A 20,694-nucleotide genomic window follows, 5' to 3' on the forward strand; every position below is an offset into this window, starting at 1 on the left:
CTCCGACGAGGGGGAGAGAGAGAGGGCGCGAACGGGTCGGCGTTGCATAGTGGGGCAGATTATACGGGTCGATCGTGCTGTCGGATTCGGGTCAGGCCCGACGAACCGGCCCGGCCCATTGGACAATACCGAGGACGAGGCGAATACTTCTCTCCCCTGTGCATTTGGACTCCATCATCTCCCCACATTTCTTAAGGAGAACTATAAAATCATGATTAATTTTCTTTGGATGAATTGGTATTTACCTAAAGTGAAATTTATGAAGGAGAACGAACGAATAAGAAAAACGAAAGAAAGGACCAAAACCAATATAGTAGCACATCAGATATGTGCATGCCATGAATAAGTAATATTAAAAAAGTTTAGAATTGAATTGGTATACACACAATAAGTTTAGGACTAATTGGCTAATTTACTCCATTTCTACTTTGGGGTTACATCCAATCTCCAATCTTGAAAAAATAATTTCATATATATAGTAAATGTGAGCGTATTTGATTTCAATTGTTAGATCATATGAGTTTTATATGAGATTTGAATTATTTCACGAGTAAAATCGATCGGGCTTAGATGCTATCCGCTTTAGTAACGTGCAAGAATCACACCGTAACTCGTTTTCATTCTGCAAAGTAATTGAAAGGGCAGCATTTTGACGCCCAGATCGCATTAATCCGCGAGGACCGCAACTCGGTTCCCGTGCTTGAATTTTTCCCACTTGAGGAAAAGTCATAGTCCTGATTCAACTCTTGACTTTGGATCTTCAAACGATACGTGTTCAGCGTCCGGTCATGATTCACGAAAGTCAAATTAAAAAGGCCAACTTTATGATTTATTATATTAGAAGGTCAAAGAAAGTAGGATTAGCAAAACTTCGAGTCGAAAATGCCTGAATCCCAAAGGCACTCCAAAAGAATTTCTTGTCACTTGCGAGATGCTAGTGAAAAAAGAACCCTCGCCAGAGAGAAAATGTATATATAATGTATTATTTTGAAGTAAAAACGTCAATAAAATATCGATGGAATGGCATAATATTCCCGTAAACCTAAGAACTAAACTCATTTAATAAAGGATCATCTTCCCTGACGACCAATTCAAAACCGTCTTCTTCCCTCGCTGTAACCGGTGAAGTCAAATTCCTAAACCGGTTCTGCACAACCGTGGCAGTCAAGAAATAAAAAATCTCAGTCCCGTTCAACAGGTTTGATCAAGAGAAGAAGGAACGAAGCAGTTGCCGGTAGCCTTGGCAATGGCACCATATAAATACGAGCCTCCTCAAGACACATTCTCTTCATCGTACACACAAATAGACACGCAACTCGCAGCAACCAAATCAGAAGAAAGTTACAGATTGTTGTCAGAAACCAGCCAAGGATGAAGAAGATCCTCTTTTCAAAAGTAGCGGCCAGTTTGATGGTTTTGCTGTTCCTGATGGGAACGTCAATGCGATCGGGTGAGGCGTGCCGGCTTCTTAAAGGCCACGATGGAGGGCGGGCTGGTGATACGCAGCCGAGTCTAATTGTTCTCCAGTCCCTGCAAAAGGGTTCGACCCCGTGCACTGGAAACTGCAGCGGCTACACCCCCGGAAGCAGCACCACCGCTAGCACCACCAGCACCAAGGCCTTCGCAGGCCGATCAGCTGTTGGTGTATCTCCACCTAGTTATTCTGATCGCGCCTCTCGATCCGGCGTTGCCGCCGATCGTAAATAGTCGGCATTCCATGTAAAGGACGCTTATGAAGGGAATCGAGCAATTGTGAGTAGAAGAAAGGAACCGATACATAGTTTACAAGCACAAACGAATTATTCTTTTTTTCTTTTTATTCTCTGAAATTTTTTTAGGACGGATAATTTCCATCTGTTGTAGAATGTATAACTTGGGGAATCATGTTTGATTTGTTCGATTTATTCGTCCAAGCCTAATAAATTGCTTAGCAATTTTTTTTTAAGTGCAAGAGGTGGGAAGTGATTACCTGACTTTGTCAGCAATTTTTTTTATCTGTTGCGTTGTCAATTTGCAATTGATGAAAAATCCGAGTGTTATTGAAAGGGTACCACGGCAAATGTTGCATCAATGGTATCGAGGTTTAAGCTAGAAAAATTTGATGGATGACAACTTTTGCCCATGACAAAATTTAGATGTGTGCTCCCTATGTGACGCAAAGATTTGGCATGGAGGATAGGCAATTCATATTCGCATGTTATAATTGGTACTCCCTATGTAATAAAATTTTGCAAAATCTATTAACTTCTGTGTCTTATTGGGAATAAACTTAATAAATCAATACCATTTGATAAAGTAGAACAAAAAAAAAAGAAGAAGAGAATTAGTGGAGAAAAACTATGGAGTCACACACTTAGAAGTTGACAAGATTCATATAATTATTATGATGTTTGCAAGAGAGACAAATAGTTGTCGTTAAACGATAGCAACATTGATAAATAATTCAAATGAGATTAGTAACCTGGTAATTTAATTGGGAAAAAGTTGATTAGTCATCCAATTAAAGTGATGAATTCCAATAAGAGTTGATAAATTTAAGACGATGGTAAGAAAGGCAAATAAAACTTAACAAAAAATAAGAAAGGTTGAAAATTTGTGACTTATTAAAAGGGATTAGTAATTTCATAGACGTGCTGATAAGTTACTTTAATATTCACTACAATAGTAAAAAATTAAGACGTTCTGGCAAGCATATTCAATTGGACGTAGACCTCGGAGTCTCTTCTCTGCCCAGCATTAACGTGGGTTTTGCCGCAAGGTCTGGGATCCAAGCATCAGAATCCCTTATACATTGATCGATGTTTTGGGTTCTTAAGTCATAATTTTAGTTGGTTCCTGAGGTTCCAAGTTGGGTCGCAGGACGGAAATTTACAGTGGGTTCTTGAGTTTGGCTCTGGAGAGCCCCAATGTTGAATGATGCGTTCTCGAGTCTGGCTGTCAGGAATCTGAGAAATATAGCTGACCTCTAGAGTATACTGTCATAATCTCAAATCATGATGCACTATTTAGGAGTGAGCATGATTCAGTTGGATAGTTCCCATCTTGAAATCGGGAATTGCCTACTAAGGATCGATTCCGAAAAATTGGAATCGGGACCCGTCTATTGGTTTTATGGATCCACTCGGAAACTAGATCACCAGGTGAGTCCATGGAGCCGGTTCCCAAATCCTATAATTGCATTCATCAATTAATATTACAGTGAACATAGTTTCTATTTAAAGTACTAAAGCTTATTTGGTGCCTTATATTCGGGTTGAATTGCGAGCCATTAATGTTGATCAATGATTGAAAATTATAGGGCGAAACAAATATATTATACTTGTTAGCTAAAGACCTTTTTTTTTTTTTTTTTTAAGGTTATGGTGTGATCCTTTTAGAATTTCCCGACACTGAAAATATGTGGAGAATTAGACTTTACCTTAAAAGTCCTAACATTCACAGAAGTTAAAATATTAATTGTTTGATCCATCTCTTTTTAACATCAACCAAATTTCATTATGGAAATGATTAAGGAGAGATCTAATTATATCCATAAAACGAGTTGTTAACTTTTAATTTCGTATCATGATGACAAAGCATTGCGACATTTGTGGACATCTTTAATCGGCTCTCTCATTCCTCTTCATTTGTTTATTTTGTTTTGGTCGAAAAAACAAGTAAATGGATTATTAGAATTTTCTCGACCAAATTTTTAGGTACACCACATAGGGTTTGGCTAATGAATTGCTAAACCTAAACTTAGCTCAGGTTCTCCCAAGCCTATACCAATTTGCGACTTAGGTTTAACATGTAAATGTATTTTATTTAGGAGTCACCACTAATTAGTTCATGATAGGTCGGTTAGACATCTAAGTAAAATAACGGAAGAATTATTTTACTCCTACGAATTAGAGACTTTGGGTACGGAGTAGTTAGACTAGATTTCTCTAATACCCTTTTGGTACCATTTCTTTTTATTTTCAAAAATGTTTTTGTAGACAATTTGGATTGATTTTAAATCTATTTCCTTAACATGTGAGGTGATCAGCTGCGCAAGACACCAAGAAAGCAATAAAATTACGGAATTTACCTTGTAACAACGAACTCATCTGTATTGTTAGATCATAATTTACATCAACAACCCTAAATATGATTGCTAATTAACATGCAATTTTTTTTTTTGCGTTTTCACTTAATTAATGAGAATCATGCTTTATATAATGAAATAAAACTAAATGACCTAATTCTAATGACAGACAATTTCTAATTATGTGGACTTAGCAATAATCATTAAATCTAATTCTATATGACATGCGATGACAATTTTATGTTTTTTTATTAATTTCAAAATTAAGAATTGTCAAATAATTAAACATGAGACCTAAGTTAAAAAAAACTAGCATCCTAAATTGATTGATTTGATTTTTGATTTTTGATTTTTTTAATTTTTATTTTTGAAATTCGAAATAAAATTCCTATTCTAAATATGCAAACCCTAAAACAATAAATAAACCTAATCTAACTCATATTTTTTGGATTTTTTTTTTACTAAAACAAAATCAACTTAAATGACACGACAGTAAATTGACGAACCATAAGATGAACTATATCTCACGCATGAGATTGAGTTGGCTAATTTTAAATAAATCGCGAATCGAATCTCGGGCGTGAGATCGAATTGGCGATTTTTCAAGCGATGCGAGTTGGATTTCACTCGCGAAAATCGGACTGTCAATCACAAATTTCGGAGGTTATTTCATGTCGAACATCTCATCCTTATACTTAGAAATAATTATACTAAAAAAGAACAAATAAAGTAAAATAACAAAAGTAATAAAAAATAAAATAAGATAAATAAATTAAAGAAAAACTACCTAAGTTGATTTTGCTTTTTTTTTTTTCCAAATAAGACAGGCAGCAACGTGGTGGTCCGCCGAAGGTCCGGTGAGAGGCGGCGGCGGGCGTCGGAGCTCCGGGGAGGGGGACCAGCAGGCCGGCAGAGTCTCGGGTTGCAGCGGGCCGGCGGACGCCGGGTATTGCAGCAGCGTCACTCGGGGGAAGCTGCGGGCTTCGGGGCACGGCGAAGACAGAGCAACGGCGTCGCGGGATCACAGCGGCGGGGGTGAGCAGCGGCGTCGGGCAGCAGCTCCGCTGCGGCAGATCGGAGGTGGAGATCGGCTGAGGCGCGGTGGGCTTCGTCAGGCTGGTGGAGCAGATCTGCGAGGCAGCAGCAGTTTCGCGGGGGTGCGGCGAGCTGGCTCGGGATCTGCTGGGTCGCGGGTTGCAGACGAGTCGGGGCGAGATCGGCGTTCCGGTGCGGCAGATCCGGCTCCGAGCGGGTGCGGGGACGGAGGCCGATGGGGTCCGGCAGCTGCTGCGGGCGAGCGATGGCAGGAGGAAGCAGCAACGGCATCGAACTCCGGTGGTGCTGCTGGGCGTCGGCGCTGGGTCGCGGGCGTTGCTCGTGAGACAGAAAGCAGCAGCAGCGACGGCGGACGGAGGCCTTGCAACGGCGAACGGGGTCGCAGGTCGGAGCAGGCGAGGGCGTCGGAGGTGGCTGGCGAAGGCGAGCGGAGCGGTGCCGGCGCAGCGGACGGCGCGGACACGGCCGGCGCAGTCGGGGGGCCCTCCCAAGGAGATGAACAGTCTCCGCTAATTTTTGTTTTTTCTCTCTCTCACCTGTCACGCGTCTCACGTTCCCTCCGGTCTTCCTCTCTCTCACTTTTTCTTTTTTTTTTTTTTTCCCTTTGACTTTTTTTTTTTTTTTTTTTTTTGAAACCGAGATAGACCCCACGTATTTACTCTCAATTTTTCGATTTTTTTTTTTCCCGTATCTCCGTACACGCACCACACCTTTTATAGGGGGAAAAATTTAAATCTTTTTTTTTTGTGACCTAGGAAATCCGTGCACCGTTAACGGCGGGTAAACCCTGAGGAGGACACGTGGAAACCATCACCACGTGCCCTCGGGCAAGGCCTCCAGCGACGCTTGGGATTTGAATGCTCGATCTTTTGTGAGAGGAAGAGCGCTCGCTCTAGTGATGCCACTTGAGGGGTGGTCAAATAATCTCTTGAATATATTGTTGCACTCCATGCGATATATATATATATATATTTTTTTTTGTATTTTTCAAATATTCCATCCGAAAATTTCCTTTCTGCTCAAAAATGTCTCTTAATGTATATTGCCTAAATATGTGAAAAATCTCAGCGGAATATGTGAAGAATTCTTGCGCTCACCGGCGGTCCAATAAAACAAAATAAGCTAAATTTCCTAAACTATATGTCATGCAATTTTTGATTTATTTAATTTTTGGGTAAAATTAATCCATTTTTTATGCAAAAATTTAGGTGTCAACAATAATGAAAAAGAAAAATAAGGAGTTAATCCTATTACATACCCAAGAGATAAAATTAGTCAATAATATCTAATAACTACAAATATACGTATATGTACATATATTTGGTCCAAAAACTATAAATTAATTAAGTAATTGAGATGCAATTTTTTTTAAAAAAAAATATAGATACCGGTCCAATCTGGGTGGGCAGTTCCATGCCTAGAACTAGGAATTGGATCGGTATCCATCGGTTCATTAAATTGGAATTCGGGAACTAGATCGGCCTTTGTGGGAATCACCCATTCTGGTTGGGTCTAATCTAGTTTTGGGCAATTCTCAATTCTTTTATACACCCCTAGCACTATTTGAAGGTCAAAGAAAGTAGGATTAGCAAAAGTTGAGTCAAAAATACCTAGACCCAAAAATACTCCAAAAGATTTTCTTGGCACTAGCAGATGTTAGTGGGAAAAGAAAAGAAAAACCTCAACAAAGTGTGTGTATATATATTATAAATATAATGTATATCTTCAAGTAGAAACACGTATAAAATTTTGATGGAATTATTATTAGATCGTGGCATAGTACCCTAGAAAATTAGAACTTTACTCATTTAATAAAGAATAGTCTTCCTTGATGACCAATTCAAATCCTTATTCTTCCTTCTCTGTAACCAGTGAAGTCAAATTCTAAATCCGGTTCTCCATAGCCGTGGCAGTCAAAAACTCAAAAATCCCCTGTCCGTTCAACTGGTTTGATCAAGAGAAGGAACGGGGCAATTGCTGGTAGCCTTGGCAATGGCACAATATAAATACGAGGCCTCCTCAGACACATTCTCTTCATCCTTCACACAAATAGACACGCAACTCGCAGCAACCAAAACAGAAGAAAGTTACATATTCTTAGAAAGTGGCCAAGGATGAAGAAGATCCTCTCTTCAAAAGTAGCAACCGGTTTGATGGTTTTGCTGTTCTTGATGGGAACGTCATTGAGATCAAGTGAGGCGTGCCGGCTTCTTGAAGGCCTTAAAGGAGCGCAGGATGGTACCAGGGAGCCGAGCCTAATTGTTCTCCAGTCCCTCCAAAAGGGTCCACCCCCGTGCACCGGGGATTGCAACGGGGAAACTCCTGGAAGCAGCACCACCGCTAGCACCACCGGCACCAAGGCCTTCACGGGCCGATTACTTGTTGGTGTGCCTCGACATGGTTATTCCGGTCATGTCTCTCAATATGGTGTCAATGCTGATCATAAATAGTGGTGCTCCATATAAAGGATGCCTGTGAAAGGAATTGAGCATTTGTAAGTAGAAGAAAGGAACCGATACACATGTTACAAGCACAAACAAATTGTTCTTTTTATTCCAAGATCATCTGTATTCTTTAATACTTTATTTCACAATATATAGATAAAGGTTATACGGTATGTGATTTGCAAGGATGTATATTGGTATTTTCTTTAAAGTACGTAAAGGCCTTTTGGCATTGCTATTGTAGAATCTAAAAAAAACTACTATCACGCTGTAAAATTAATTGTATACCGAATGAGAAAAGCTTGCCTACTAAATTATGGCAATTTGGATTACAAGATTCTAAAATTCAATGTTTGTTATCGAAGAAAAATTAAGACGTTCTAACAAGCATAGTCAATCTAGTCCAGGGTTAGGAGTCTCATGTCTGCCCGACACTACCTTGGGTTTGACCGCAACGTCGAGCGTCCAAGCACTGGAATCCCTTTATCCATCTACCGATGTCTTGGCTTCTTAAGTCCTAATTCGAGATAGTCCTTGAGGTTCCAAGCCTGAGCGTAAGGACCGAGGCTTGCAGTGGTAAACTAAATAAAAGTGTAAGAACTTCAGTTGAAAGAATCGCAGAACCCAAACATAGGGTGCGTTTGAAAAGGCTTTGGGAAAAGTCTTCGGGAAATGTAAAGGCCGTTGAGTTAAATAAATTTTTTAAAATACAAATTGTGTTCGGTAATTTATATTTGTAAAAGTCCATTGTAAAATACCTTTGAGCAAAAAAGTATTTTGATAAATTATATTAGCAAAAGACTTTTGTTATTAAAAAAAAAGAAGAAAAAAAAAGAGTTGACTGATGAAGGCGGGCAGTTCGGCGAAGGATATATGATCTAGAAAGGGTAGGCACTTTAGTGAGGTCGCGCAACCCTCCCGTGAGAGTCACTACACGGAGGTTGCAGTGACCCTTGCTGGATTGCCTGCCCTTCGTTGGACCGCCTACCCTTTGACGACAACCACATGTAGATGCTGGTCTTGAAGATGAAGATGAATATTTTATCAAGGGAAAAACCAAAAAAAAAAAAGATAAGTGAGGATAATTTCGAGAGAATATTTTTCACTAGCCCAAGGTTAGCATGTTGAGAATGCCCAAGGTAACTCTTAAGTTGCCTTGGGCTTTCAGCCTTTTGCTTGCATTTGAGAAATGGAGTTAAAAAAAAAAAAAAAAATTTGCCAAACACTCTTTATTTGCCCCAAAGGGCTTTGGACGCCTAAGGGGCTTTGGGAAGACAGTTCTCAAACACACCTGCACTTCTCTAAATTGAGAAGTACCAACATTCTCCGAGAGCATTCGTGTTGTATCAGACACTCTGACACGTGTCCGACACGTATTTGATATTCTTTGATACTCTCCAACACTCGATCAATAGATATTGAAAAATGGTCAACTCTCTCGAACACTCTCCACATGTCAATTCGGAATTCTGACATATGTGTTCGGAATTCTAACATGTGATTTTAATATACACAAGGTCAATTTTAAAATTTTTCAATAAATGATGGGTCAAAATATAAATATACGAAAAATAAAAATAATAAATGAGGAATGAAAAATAAATATGTTATTAATGTAACAATTTTGGGTTTTTGATGATAACAAATTAATTTAGAATAAATTTATCATAGGTGTATTAATTTGGGGTTTTTGATGGTATTAACTCTTCAAAGAAATAGAGCCTTCATCTTTTTATTTTTCTTTTGTTTTTCTCCGCCTATGTACGTTCGCAGTTTATTTGCCGTGTAATTAGTTATCTTTCTCATAGTTGAAATGGAATGTATAAATATTTTTTCCAATCACCATGTTAACGGCATATTGGTGTGAATATAATCAACATGGACATATGCTGAAATTTGTGGTGGTTAAACAATCGTGCATGATGACATCATTCTCGAAGTGGTGGACACGATCCAACAACCGAGTGCGTCGAGGACGGGGATGAGCTGTTCTGCGACCGACCAATTCAAGTTTCCGATTAACGCATCTTCTTCTCTTCTTCTTCTTCTCCTGAAGTCAAATCCAAATTTCTTCTCCAGTCAAAGTCATAACGCGTGTCCAAATTTCTTCTCCAACTTTGGCGGTCAAAGATCAATAACGCGTGTCCGACAATTTAATCAGAAGAATCGAAGACGTCCGTAAAACTAAATATTCTTCCTGTTTTATATCCCAAAGTCGTGATTTTCCGCTTCATTCATTTTGGTTACTGAAACATATTTAATTATAAATCAGTTCTTGGTCGAATGCCGGGAAGATAATAGTGAAGAATTTTTTTTGAAGGGAGAGATTTTCCCAACATTAACTGAAGCGTCGTTGTTTTGTTCCCTTTGTCACCCCATGGATGAAAAATTTTCCCCGTTAGACCTCAATTTCTTTAAAAAAAAAAAAAATATGTTGAAGTAACAATATAATTTAGAAAGCCACGTAAGATGAATTTAGTTTAAAAAACCATGTTGGACTTCAAGTGATCACTCAAAAAAATTTGTCATTGAAGTATGTATTGGAAATTATGACACTTTTAAGCTTCATTTGTTTCATGGAAAATATGATGTTTTTGGAAAATATTTTTTGAGAAACCAAAATGACAATATTTCCAGTATTTGATTGAAACTTTAAAATAAAAAGAAAATATTTTTCCATTGTTTGGTATCTGATTTGGTTTTCTAGACAAAATTACCAAAACATTCAAATTCTTTTAATTATTTTTAATTCTCTTCTTCCTCGGCTAATCGCCAACCGTTGCGATGGTTGGCCATCAGCTAACCCTTGAGTGAGGTTGGGCCTTGCCGACTTATGAGGAGGCTTGAACTCGCTTGTGGTTAGTCACTAACCATTGTTGTGGCCGGCGATCATGAAGAATAAGAATAAAAAAAAAAAGAAAAAAAAAAAAGGAAAATTAAAAAATTAAAACTCAAATTATTTCTAAAAAAAAAGAAAAAAAAAAAGGTGTTTGGTGAAAAAAGTGCTTGTAAAGTGAAAGAAAGACGATATAAATTTTCTATACTTTTGAAGATGTTTTTTTCATTGGCGGAAAATGTTTTCCTTGCATAATTTATTTTCCATGAACCGAACATTGAAAAATCTTGGGAATCTTTTCTTATAAATTATTTTCGTGAAATGAACGGAACAATAACGTTCTTATCCCGAAGTTAAAGGAAAACAAATCGTTTTCCTTGATACAAAAGAGTACATTCGGACCAAAGAAAATTATGTTCCTTGACCACCAATTCAAATGCTCCTTCTTCACCGACCAAAAAAAAAAAAAAAAAAATTCCTTCTTTCCTCTCTTTGACCGCTGAAGTGAAATTCCGAATCTGGTTCTCCATAGCGGTGGCGGTCAAAAGTTCAAAATTCCAGGCCCGTTCAACAGTTTTGATCAAGAGAAGAAGAGTTGAACAATAGCTGATAGTTTGGCAATGTTGCAATATAAATATGAGACATCCTCAGATTCATTCTTTTCATTGTACACCCCAATAGACCCAGAAAGAAGAAAACCAGAAATTATTAGAAATCAGCCAAGGATGAAGAAGATCCTAGCTTCAAAGGTAGCAGTTGCTGTGATGATTTTGCTGTTTTTGATCGAAATAGCAACGGGACCGAGCGAGGCATGCCGGGTTCTAATTAAGGGTCACGAAGGAGAGCGGGCTAATAATAAGGAGCCAAGTCTAATTAATCTCCAGACCCTACAAAAGGGTACACCCCCATGCCCTACCTGCAGCGGCTACACTCCTGGAAGTGGCACCACTGCTAGCACCACCAGCACCAAGGCCTTCGCGGGCCGATTAGCCGTGGCTGTGCCTCCACTTGATTATTCTAATCACGTCCCTCAATTTGGCGTTGCTTTCAATCGTAAATAATAGGTGCTCCATGCAAGGGCCGCTTGTGAAGGGAGTCGAGCATTTATAAGTAGAAGAAAGGTACCTATATATAGCTTACAAGCGCAGACAATATATATTTTGAGTTTTCATATGGATAATTTTCATCAATTTCATCATGTGTTGAATGTATAGTTTGGGGAAACATGTTTAATTTGTTCGACTTACTCTTTGAAGCCTAATAAAGTTTTAGCAATTTTTCATGATTGCAAAATGTGGAAAGTGACTCCCATATCTTGTTTGCAATGTCGCTCTTGGTCCCATTGTTAATTTGCGATTGATGAAAAAACCAAGTGTCGTTGAAACGGTACAAAGGAATGTCGTCTCGAGTGAATTTCTTGGTGGGTACTAAGGATCAAGCTAAAGAAATTCGAATGGGAGAACAACTTTAACCTTGTAAATTAAGATAAATTAAGATAACTATGCAGCATAATCAATATTTATCTTTTAGTTTATCAATTTTTTATTGTTTACAAACTTTAATTGGCATTCACAACAATGCCTTAAATTTACCAACTTTTCTTTAAAAATACTTAGCTACTTTAGCATAACTTACCGATTTTTTTTTCAGCATTAAGTTGATAACTAGTTTTAAGTTACTAATTTCATGTAAGTTACTTATCAAGTTTATTTTTCATTTAATTGTCCACTTCTCTTATGTTTTACGAAATTTTCTTAATTATGCCTTAAATTTGCTGACTCTTACATAGAAATATTAACTTTAACTTTAGTGATTTATCAAATTTTCTCTTTTATATAATCAATTAGTCCCGCATTATGAATTCTTATTTGAATTAGTCACCAAACTTTATTTTATCTTTCTTTTTTACCAACTTTTTATTTGGGTTACCTAATTGAGAATAAAATTGATAAGCCAACAAATAAAGCTCAGTAATTTCACACAATAGTTGGTAATTTTAAGTTGTTCCTAAGAGAGGTAAACAAACATTTATAAAAGATAAAGGGATTTTTTTAGAGATGATAGAAGTTGGCTATTTAAAAACCAAATAAATGACCGTAATCAACTTAAGTAAGAGTTGGTACAAAGTTATACGGTAACTGCGACATTTTGAAATTTCCTCATTTCTTAAGATTATTTAGGATATTAAGATGATAAATGGTTTGAATAAATTATTTGATAATTTCTACAAATTACTGTGTGGTAATTGAATTTGTTAAGTTGCGAAAATTTCTGGAAAATTAGTTTTAATTTGCAAAGTTTTTCTACAAATAAGAGAAGTTGGTTACTAAAGAACAAAAAGACCAAATCAACATTGGCAATTAGCCTAATAAGAGTTGGTAACACAAAATTAATTGGTAATGTGATATCTTGAAATTTCTCCATTTCCTAATTTTATTTAGGATGTTAAGTTTATAAATTATGTGAATAAATTATTTGATGTCCGACAAATTACAACTCCATCATTGAATTTATTAAGCTAGAAAAATTTCTGAAGAATTAGTTTTGATATGGAAAATTATAACCTACTACCTAATACTGTTAGGTTATCAAATCTTGTTTGAGTTACTTACCAATTTTAAATTTTTTTATGTTACAGTCTCTCTCTCTCTCTCTCTCTCTCTCTCTCTCTCTCTCTCTCTCTCTCTTATTTTTTTATTTTATCCTTCGCTAACTTTTATTTGCATTTCACAACAATGCCTTAAAATTTACCAACTTTTCTTCAAAATTACCAACTTTAATTAGCATAATTTACAGTTTATTTTTCATTTAAGGTGCCGCCTTATTTTAGGTTACCAAATGAGTTCCTTTCCAAGTTTATTTCTTCTTTTAGTTTTTTTTTTAATTTTCTTATTTTTACAGACTTTATTTATTTTTCTTAAGTTCGCCTTAAATTTACTGGCTGTTTATGTAAGTTTTAACTTTAATTTAAGTCATTTTATCAACTAGTTGCAGGTAACAAATTTTCATTGGAATTAGTTAACAATTTTTATTTTATTTTTAATAATTTTCCAACTTTTATGTTGATTTACTTATTGGAACATAAAGTTGAAGTCATCGATAAAAAAAAAGTTTACAAAATAACAAAAAAAAAATGTTGGTAAATAATTCAAATGAGAGTTAGTAACTTATGACTAGTTGGTAATTTATTCGGAAAAAAAATTGGTAAATTTAAGGTATTGGCATATGCCTTGTAAGTTATTATATCGTTTAATATGAATATGTTGATAAAAACGTTGGGCACGCGTAATAATTCCTCTCTTTTTGTTTGGCAAAGAGAATGGCACAATTTATAGTTTATTTCTTTTAACACCTTTTTCCCTCCTTTTGTTCCACCCGGAAGCACATTATACTCAAGTTGATTTCTTTTTGTGGATTCTGATAAACGCAGTGATCCGCGGCTGCGGAAACTTTGAGATGGGAAAGTCAAGTCTGGATTCAGATTTTACGTTGATCATGCAGCGATGTACGTGTCCACAGCTGGTCATGATTTACGACGGTCAAATAAAAAGTCAATTTTGATAAATTCAAAGCAGGTCAAAGAATATACGAGGTCAACCTAATAAAAAGATTAAAAATTGACTTGGAAAAACATCACTGAGCCCACACATGGTCCTCTAAGGATTTTCTTGGAAACATGTGCTGGCAATTAGACAAATCCCATTATTTTCTTAGAAACCGCGTATTAGAGATGCTTATTACATTTACAGAAACAACTCTAATTATGTTGTTCAAGCCAAAAAAATCCATGGGATATTCATGCAATTTTCAGGCAACGGATGTTATTCCAAAATCAAATGTATTCAATAACACTTTATTAGTATTCATAAAGATGAATATTGTTATTTTCCTTGCAGTATGTAAAAAACTCGTGGAATTGTTATTATAGAATTTTAGAAAATTCTATTACCACACTTGTACATAAATTGTATAATAAATCAGTAAAGCTTGCATTCTATATTTTATGGCAATTTGAATTACCAAATTTTTAAAGAAATATTGTTAATTGTTGAACTTTATAACTACTTCAATCGTTACCGGAGATTTTTATTTTATTTTATTTTAAACAAAGATGTTGTAACAAGCATAATCGGTTGGATGTATGCCTTGGAGTCTTATTTCTGCCCCACAGTAACTTGGGCTCAACCACAGGGTCCAAGCTTGGGTTCTTAAGTCCTAATTTGAGCCGAACCTGGAAGTTCCAAGTTTGAATGTAATCGAGATTTGCAGTGGGTTCGTGAGTTTGGCCTTGGAGAGTCCCATTGTCGAATGATGTGCTCCCAGGTCTCATTGTTAAGAACCTGAGACTTATAGTTGAGGTTTATAGTTTAGTGTCAGGATCCCGAATAACAATACACGATTGTATATTTTTTATTTTGGAAATTAAGTAACTATTTATTTTAGATTACTTTGATATTAATGAAATTTAGTACATAGACACATTGGCAATTATTTTTGCAATAATACTTTCACACTAATATTCTTTTTTCATTTTTTCTCGTGACACTTCAAATATAAAAACTGGAAATCATTTTCGACATTCAGAGATTAGTTTGAATATTCACCAAAAAGTTCCAAAAGTTCGAAGGTCACATTGAATAAATTAAAAATTCAGAGACACATTGTATATTGGGCAAAAACGCAAGAACCACATTGACTAAATTGAAAGGTCGAGGATTACATTACATATTGAGTCAAAATTCAAGAACTATTCATGTCATTTTACATTTTAAAAACAAGTGCTCAATAGGCACTTGTTAATGCGACTTCTGATATAATTGACCAATGAAATCATGTTCAGCAAGAGCGCCAGGATACAAGGGCAACATCCCTAGAATTAAAATGGTGTCAGGTACATGTTACCTCACGTGCTCGTGTCTGTTCCAATGAAGTAGAGACAGAATGAACATTGCAAGAATAAATGAGATGAGCGTATGCCCAGAAGGAGGAAAAAACAATTCCTTCTTTTGAGTTCTTTCAGACAGCTGCAAGTTATAGACCTGTGGCTGCGACATGTTCCCAGGACAAAGAAAGCTATGTTGAACGAATTTCTCCTGCTTATTTTCTACTAACAAAACTGCATGTATTGAATGATTCTGCTATCACCTATGCATAAGCTCAAAACGAATTATCAATGTGGTCTCCCATGCCGCTGCTTCCTTCAATGGAGGAACTCTTCTGGATAGCATGAGATAGGTTTGCTTCACGTACAAGCATTCATCCATGTCACCTCGAGCATAGATACGACTGAGGGAACCATCTTGTCAACAGCTTGTGTTTCAGCTTTACAACCAAAGCGAAAATGCCATAGCATGGGAAGTGCATTAGCGCCACGGACAGGTACCTTCAAATACCATATAAGAGGAGTCAAGACTAGTTGCTCAGGAAAGCCAACCAAACTACTAGGAAACCTGCTTTGCTTTCTTAACTGCTAAAAAATTCTGACAGGATTGCATGCAATGAACTAGATCGTGGCCATAATAGCTTTCTATGTGAATTGAGCCTTACAATCATTTGTAGAGAATCAACCAAGGCTGTTTGAAACTACCAGATACATATCATAGTACTGCAAATTCGAAAACAAAGCAGGGCCAACTGAACCATCCAGGTGTCCAAATCCGTCTCAGTTTGCAAGTGTAGTTAAATAAAAGTAATTCTAAAAGTAATTCAAGCGGGAAGATTAAGGGGGACTCGCATTGTTCATTTCTCATGCATAGTAAACGTTGAAGGACGAGCTGTCCAACAAAATGTCACAAGGTCTACATACCATAAAGGAGCATGTGGAGATGACAAGTCAAGAAATGGATACGGCCACCTGCAAAGCAGTACGCATTTAGTGTCATGATAAGTATAGGTCATGATGAACCGATGATGCAGCTAAAAAAATATAGACGGTTTACCAGATGGTGAAGCAAGCATGGATAACCCATTGGAAAATAACGTAAATGGTCGTCCACAAGAAGAAGTATGCAATCCGAAAGAGAGGAAACCGCTGCAAGGGAAGAACTCCAGGAATCAGAACACATGGTATCTGACCTTAAAAAGAGAGAAAGTAATTCCAGCGAGCTACTTGCTTACCAAGCAATTTAAAGTTGTATCTCCAAGAAGTAAACAACGTTGATGGTATGCATGCTTATGTCCAACTGCAAGTGAAAGGTCAGATAAACACGTTAGATAAGCAGCACACAACAGACAAGTCATTGGGAAGGACCCAAATTGTTTAAGCAATTTTGTTTCAAATGGATACAAGTAAGAGACTGAAGGAAATTCCAACGGGCAATTTGCCAATTATTAGGAAATGCGCTACTGTGCTGAGTTCAAAGAAGAGAGTAGTTATACATTCTCCCATTTGTATGAAGTAGCTATGTATAATCCTCTATCACAGAATCACCACCACCTAAGAATTCGATTGTATTTTTGTTTTTATTTGCTAAAGAAGAACTAAGCGGCGTTCAGTTACTTACAAATCTCAGTCTATAATTTTTGATGGCGAAACGGAACAATTATGAACCAGAAGACGCTATCTGTAAGCATGACCGCACCGGCATTCATCTGTCATTAACGAGAGGGAAAATAATGTCAATGTCTTGACCCCTCCTCAAAGCTTAAGAGGAAATAATCACATGCTCAATGTGTACCTGGAAAATTATTTGAAAGGAATAGCCAAAAATGCCTGCAGTTTCACGAATGGCTTCACCAGGTGGAGCAGAGCTTTTGTTGGTGCTAGCCATGTCAGAAGAATCCCTCATGCTTTTGTTGGTGCTAGCCATGTCAGAAGAATCCCTCATCTTTAAAGCCGCAAAATTTGCTTTCTCTAAATCTATCTCCACCTTGTCAGATTCACCTTTTTTGTTCTCGTACCTGTAACATCCGTATGCAGAGAGCAACGAACCAAGCTTGTGGAGGCCCAAAAGTAGTCATGTTAGAGTTGTAGAGAAAATAAGAGGGTAGAGACTAGTGGAAACATAGACGCAAAGATGCAAAATGAAGGACTTGATCATGGTGGCGCAGCAGAGCTGCAGAAAACATACCCCGAAATAGATGGTGACTAACGTAGAAGTCCACCTGTCGAGAAAGAAATTTATTCTGTCAACCTCAGACGGAGTGATGGAAGAAGTCTAGACCATTCATGTAGCTAGTAACAAGAAAGTGCTTCCTGTGAAATTATGAATGAAGCCTCATTTTCAGGTGAGAGCAACTTGTTAAGGGACGAGATCCGTGCTTCAGGCATACATCATTAAAAGGAAGAAAACCCTACTTCTTCTCGTTATGATCGCGTTAATGTTGCCTACACTTCAATTAGGAAGCCCTCTGTGTCGAATTAATAAAATTTTACAGAACCCAAAAGCTCCATAATTGAACTTTCTAACAAATTTCTGTGATCCATGTAATGCATGCAGTTTTCCAATGTAGACCGATCCAGGAAATTCCGTAAATGTAATTGATAATACTCAATTGCAACAAAATTCTATGAACTGCTAAATGACAAGCTTGCATAGCAAAATATTAACCGTACCCCAAATCTACATACACTTCAACTGAGATGATAATGGAATGAGAGAAACTGATTATACAAAAGAGGGAAACAGAGGACTTACTGTGTGTAATAGTAGTATATGCTGGCGCCGTCCACAAAAGCGGTCACGCATGACATTCCTATAAGCAAGAAGAAGGCAATGACTCGAAAGCCAGAAGCCAAGCCGGGTGGACTCCTTTCAGACATGGAGTCCAGGTCTCGTCACTATATAAAACACCCGCAGCCCCTCGCTGGTTTTGTCGGCCACCATTGCCGCTGCTTCGACTGCAAAAAGCCTCATACTTCCTCACGAGCATCAACGCAAAGCACGACGATGTAAAGACCCAGATCACACAGAGCAGAACCCTCCAGTTGAACCAGTAACCCACGGTGTTCGTGTGACCAGCCGGCATGGCTGGCTTCCAGGAATTATCTGAGGTTCCTGTGCGCAGTCCCATTTCATTATTTGCTCGATTCAGTGACCTCAAAAATGGACGTTTCACCTCCAAATTCTCAATCTCGACAGGGAAATGGAAGCGGCAAAAAAGATGACAAGACAGGGAGAAACCGAAGGCACTGTTGGTAGCTTAATAAATGCTGGAATCTGAATGACCCAACTACGATTTCAAATGAAGCAATCACAGCAAAACTTTTCAAGCTTCTTTCCTTGTACGCTTTCCAGGATCAAAGGTAGGAAGAATCCTAATGCAACCTCATGCAAGGCTCGTCGACGAAACCGATCGATATTGAAAGACTGGAACGAGATGGGGCTGGCAGGAGAAGTTCGAAATTCCATATTCGTAAAGCTTAGTGGGCTTTATATGGCACGGAAAGAGATGGGAACATCCTATGTGCCGTACAGTGAAAAAGGGAGAAGCTAAATTCTAAGCTAAGGAAAGAAAGGATGAACACGCAAGGAAAAGCAAGACAATGAGGTGGTGATAGGCGAGAGGGAGAGGCAACGCGTTGTTGGGCGGGAGAAGGCGAGAGGAAGGGCGGTGGTGGCTCGTGAACTTCGAGCCCAAGCTTCCGTTTTCTTACCGGGTAAGATCCCCCCCGTTCAGATAAATCATATTAGACTCTTCTCCAGTCGCGATCGCGGTACGACCATGCAAATATAAAATTTACTCTCCCGTCCCAACAGAAAAGACACGCGTTCTGCATCAGCTTTCGTTTTGCAATTTTTATCCTCTCCTCCTTTTGCCGGAATAAAGCCTCGAGAAAGGGAGAGGCAGAGAGAAAGACAGAGACGGAACGCTCGCGGCACGGCAAGAAATTTCTTGGCCTTTTCTTGTCTGAGGGAGGTGGGCTAATCGGAGACCAGTGTTGAAAAGGCGTACGCTACCTAGGACGCTACATATGCTGTGCTGCAAAGGGTAGGCATGGACCAATCGTGTGGACCTCGTTCGACGAGGTGGCATAATTTGCCAATCAAGCACCTACGGCTGACGATATAAGGGCGTTAGGTCGGCTGGGCAGAGCAGTTCGATTGCAATCGTCGTCTCTCTGTCCCCTCCTAGATTCTCTTGAGGCAGCACCAACCGTTGAAACAGAAAGGGCTTTCAGGGCCCAAATGTCTAGCATCCCTCCGTGATGAAAGGGCGGTTTCTCTCTTGCACTGGATACGTGAGAAAAAAGAATTTAAGGATGCTTTTCTTCTTTCCTTTGTTTTCCATCCTGGGCTTGAGCCATGGAAGCTTGAGCCTTCTAACTCCCGGCCCAAGCTCTAGACCATGCAATGTTCAAATTTCATTAATAACTTAGATCTGAAAGTGTGCACATATTTTTCACCTCCCATTCATCCAGATCAAGTCAGTTGACTCGCCAAGAAGATGCTATGTCATTGAGTGCTCCAAGATTACACGAGCCTAATGTATCCGGGCGGATTCATTTGGCAAGGCCTTTTGTGGGATTTACGTGATTCGACGACTTACATAAGTGTAATCGGTTAATATGAATCGTGTTTGATAGTATTTTATGATAAAAAAAATCTATATCTTTTTTTAAGAGAGAAGAGAAACTTCGCTTGACGGGGACAAGGGTCTTCCTTAGCTTATGAAGAATAACTTTTGACCCCAAAAGACATGCGCCTTTTCAAGAAAGGAATGATCGCACTTTAATGCCGAAACTGGCGTGAACTTGAAGCATGTTTCAAGCCCACGAAAGTCAAGCGGAGAACCAGTTTGTTTCTGGAAAATTGGGCAACCGAAATTAGCTCGGCTGTCTACTACATAGCATCATCGGATCAAAAAGGTAACAAAAAAATTTCAAGATAATGAGTAGACAGAGACGGTACCTCCTATTATTGCATCTCAATTCGAAAACCCAACATACTTTCGAGAGCTTTCGTGGACCATACTTAATAACGAATACTCCGATCTTCAGAATACTAATTATACACGCAACGCGAGCGAATCATCGCATCGAAGAACTTTTTCTGTTTAGTTACGTAACACGTAGACGAACGGCACTTCCTAACAAAAACAATCCACCCTAGCATAGAAAATAGCTGCAGTTGAGAGATGATGATAAGTTAAATTCAGTTTGCTAAACGGCTTGACTGTTGAAACAGATGTTGTCGGAGAAGTTCTGCAGATTTTTCAGTTACAGAAAACCACCGTGCTCGGGACATCGTGCTCGAACACGGTCGTTGCTAGAAGGAGTGAAGAAGCGAATGATTTTCAGCCTGTATTGGCCACGAATGTTCCGCAGCGAAGATGCGCGGAAGTGAACTCGA

General features: G+C 38.3%; 1 protein-coding gene and 1 pseudogene across 1 annotated transcript; one reads left to right on the forward strand and one right to left on the reverse strand.

Annotated features, from left to right (window-relative positions):
- The first annotated feature begins 1,371 nt into the window (after positions 1-1,371).
- Positions 1,372-7,572, forward strand: LOC104427929 (collagen alpha-2(I) chain-like). Its single transcript, XM_039305304.1, has 4 exons — positions 1,372-1,699; positions 3,010-3,140; positions 4,894-5,624; positions 7,311-7,572. The coding sequence occupies exons 1-4, from the start codon at positions 1,372-1,374 to the stop codon at positions 7,570-7,572; spliced, it is 1,452 nt and encodes a 483-aa protein (XP_039161238.1).
- A 7,824-nt stretch (positions 7,573-15,396) lies between these two features.
- LOC120289910 lies at positions 15,397-19,003 on the reverse strand (annotated as a pseudogene).
- Between the last annotated feature and the right edge of the window lie 1,691 nt (positions 19,004-20,694).

Source organism: Eucalyptus grandis, chromosome 11 (assembly GCF_016545825.1).
Source record: "Eucalyptus grandis isolate ANBG69807.140 chromosome 11, ASM1654582v1, whole genome shotgun sequence".
NCBI classification, from domain to species: domain Eukaryota; kingdom Viridiplantae; phylum Streptophyta; class Magnoliopsida; order Myrtales; family Myrtaceae; genus Eucalyptus; species Eucalyptus grandis.

What these genes read in the sequence shown, in the direction of transcription:
- LOC104427929 (XM_039305304.1), top strand. Translation starts at nt 1,372, where the DNA reads ATGAAGAAGATCCTCTTTTCAAAAGTAGCGGCCAGTTTGATGGTTTTG. An exon ending in ATCCGGCGTTGCCGCCGATC is followed by an intron (nt 1,700 to 3,009) that starts GTAAATAGTCGG and finishes TGCACTATTTAG; the next exon opens with GAGTGAGCATGATTCAGTTG. An exon ending in CTCGGAAACTAGATCACCAG is followed by an intron (nt 3,141 to 4,893) that starts GTGAGTCCATGG and finishes CAAATAAGACAG; the next exon opens with GCAGCAACGTGGTGGTCCGC.